General features: G+C 31.3%; 1 protein-coding gene across 1 annotated transcript; it reads left to right on the plus strand.

The window, feature by feature from the left end:
* The first annotated feature begins 637 nt into the window (after positions 1-637).
* HELRODRAFT_186249 (hypothetical protein) lies at positions 638-2,857 on the plus strand. Its single transcript, XM_009033810.1, is given in 6 exon segments — positions 638-793; positions 1,073-1,151; positions 1,642-1,713; positions 1,984-2,219; positions 2,221-2,302; positions 2,385-2,857. 4 exon segments carry the CDS (start codon positions 700-702, stop codon positions 2,186-2,188), a joined length of 450 nt encoding a protein of 149 aa, XP_009032058.1. The 5' UTR covers positions 638-699; the 3' UTR covers positions 2,189-2,219; positions 2,221-2,302; positions 2,385-2,857.

The raw sequence follows: 2,857 nt of genomic DNA on the forward strand, positions 1-2,857 counted from the left end.
AATTTCATTTTGTCACCTCATATTTTACATTTTATTTTAGGTTGGCAGTACTTGTTGAGCTAGTCATAGCTCGTTACGGTCCCCCGCTTGTTTGGCAAATAAACAAATAATAATAATAATATTTAAAATTGTGTATACGATTGTGTTTAGGCTGTTTTTGTGTGTATGTGTGGTTGTTTGTTTTTATGTATGTTTTCTTCAACCAATCAATCAACCAGCCAACTAACCAAACACTCAATCAATTAATGAACCAACCTAACCATCAACCAACCAACCAACCAAACAATCGACAGATAGATTTAAAATGCATGGAATTTGTTATTTCACAGGCAAGGCTCCCGCTTAAAGTTTATCTAAAATGAAATTTGAAAAATTAAAAATCGTTCTAAATAGAATTTCTCCATAAATTTGATTAATTCAACGTTACTACATTTGAGACAATAGTTGACACAATCATTAACAACACATTTCAAAATAAAATAAATTTAATTAAATTATATAAAATACGCAAAACAACATGTATTTAATATTGGTAATTCAACCTAAATCCGTCATTTGATGAATTTTTGGGTAATTTTATTGATCATTTGTGGCTTAACTAAGCATTTATAAGACCTTTTCAGCCATCACTATGTACATATTTAAATTCACTTTTAACCGGTTTCAGAAAAAATATTTCGAAATAAATTGGATAGAAAGATGTCGGCCTCGAAATATCGTCAGGAGATGCCCCCACCTGGCGGGTATGGCATGGTCGATTGGGCGAAAAAGATTCCCAGAAAAGGAATGGGTGGTTTGTAATTGGGAATAGTTAAATTTATTTTTTTTTTTCTAATTTAATCAAGGTCATCTGCATCTGTGCTGTGAATTATTAAACTTATAATAAAAAAATAATTTGTAAAGTTAAAAATAATTATTATTATAAATTATTATTTGTAATTATTTGATTGATTGATTTATTGATAAACTAAACACATATGCAACCATTTAATACCAAGCATAAAGTATAAAATAAAGGCCATTATTAATTATAAATTATAATTTATAAATAATATGTTATTTATTCACAAAGGGTATGCCATATTTGGGGCCTTTTTTGCTGTCACCACAGCAGGCTGGGTTGGGTACTACTTTGAGAGGAAGATCAAAAAGTATAATTATATATAATAAAATAATTATTATATTCGTAATAAATAATAATAATTATATTATCATATAATAATTTCATTCCTTTTACAAATTTTCTTAGTGGTTTTAACAACAAAACATGCAGTGCGCATAAATACAAGCGAATCAACATATTATTATTACTCCATACATTGTATGTGATAGGTAAGGATCACAGTGCTTTCAAACCCAGTTACTGCATGTGTAGAGCCAGGCATCTTAACCAGTTTGACCACTTCTCCTTCCTTAGATATAAATAAACTATCTAACTATAAGCTGTTTAGTATTTGAATAGTGTAAGATTTACCCTGTCTTCTATTAGGTACTTCTACCTGTGTTATATTATATCTATTAATTCTTCTATTTAATAAATAATTAAGAATAATTTATTTTAAATTAAATAAATAAATATTCTATTCAATAAATAAATAATTATGAGTAATTTATTTTAAATTTAAATTATTTTGATCGAAGTAAACAGAGGCTAGAAATGAACGATGCCAGACTGGCTGTAGCGCCGCTATTTGTTGCTGAAGAGCAAAGAATGTTTGACATTTATTAATTTATTTATCTATCTATTTATTATTTTCTGTTGTTATTATTAATTATTATTATTATTACTGTATTGTTTTTATAAACCTGCAAATGATGTTTAATGTTGTGTATATAAACACACACACACACACACACACACACACACACACACACACAGTTAAACCTTTTCACACACACACACACACGTACACTTAAACACACACTTAAACCTTTTCACACACACACACACACACACGTAAACACACCAACACACACACACAGGTACCTAAAACGTCTGCGAGAGAATAGGGACGAGGAGAATGAACTGATGAAAGACGTGCCGGGCTGGGAGACTGGAAAGTTCGAAGGTCAGCCGGTCTACCACAGCAGTCACGAGAGGTTCCCCTACGTGGATATGAAGGAGTATTATGCCCACTCAAAATATAGTGACATGTTTGATAGGGTCTACTTCATGAGGAAGTTGTGATAGTAATGATGGTGGTGATGGTGCTGATGATCATGATTGTGGTGGTGATGATTGTGATGGTGATTATTGTGGTGGTGATGATTGTGATGGTGATGATTGTGATGGTGATGATAGTGATGGTTTGGTGAGAATGATGATGATTGTGAGGGTGATGATAGTGATGGTTTGGTGAGAATGATGATGATTGGGAGGGTGATGATAGTGATGGTTTGGTGAGAATGATGATTGTGATAATGATGGGTGTGATGATGACGACGACGATGATGATGATGATGGTAATTTCGATGGGACAATGTTCGTGAAGTTGGTGGTGGTGGCGATGATGATGATGACGCTTAGAGTTATTGTAGAATCAATGTATTATCTTTTGTAATAAATAACAATAATAATAAATAATAATAGTTTTAATTAAAATAAAAATCTTACGTGTCTTACACGTAATTAATGATGATAAGACTGTCAATTAGTTAATTTATTAATTAGTTAATTAATTTACTAGCCATGTTCTTATCTGTTCTTTATTTTCTATGTACACCAATTCGTAATGCAAACTCGTTTGTGTATTTGCGTGTGCACGTGCGCGCGTGTGTGAGTTTTTGGTTTGTATGTTTGTTTGTTGGTTTGTATGTTTGTTTGTATGTATGTAATATATGTTTGTATATGTATGTA

Source organism: Helobdella robusta, assembly GCF_000326865.2.
Source record: "Helobdella robusta unplaced genomic scaffold HELROscaffold_99, whole genome shotgun sequence".
NCBI classification, from domain to species: Eukaryota; Metazoa; Annelida; class Clitellata; order Rhynchobdellida; family Glossiphoniidae; genus Helobdella; species Helobdella robusta.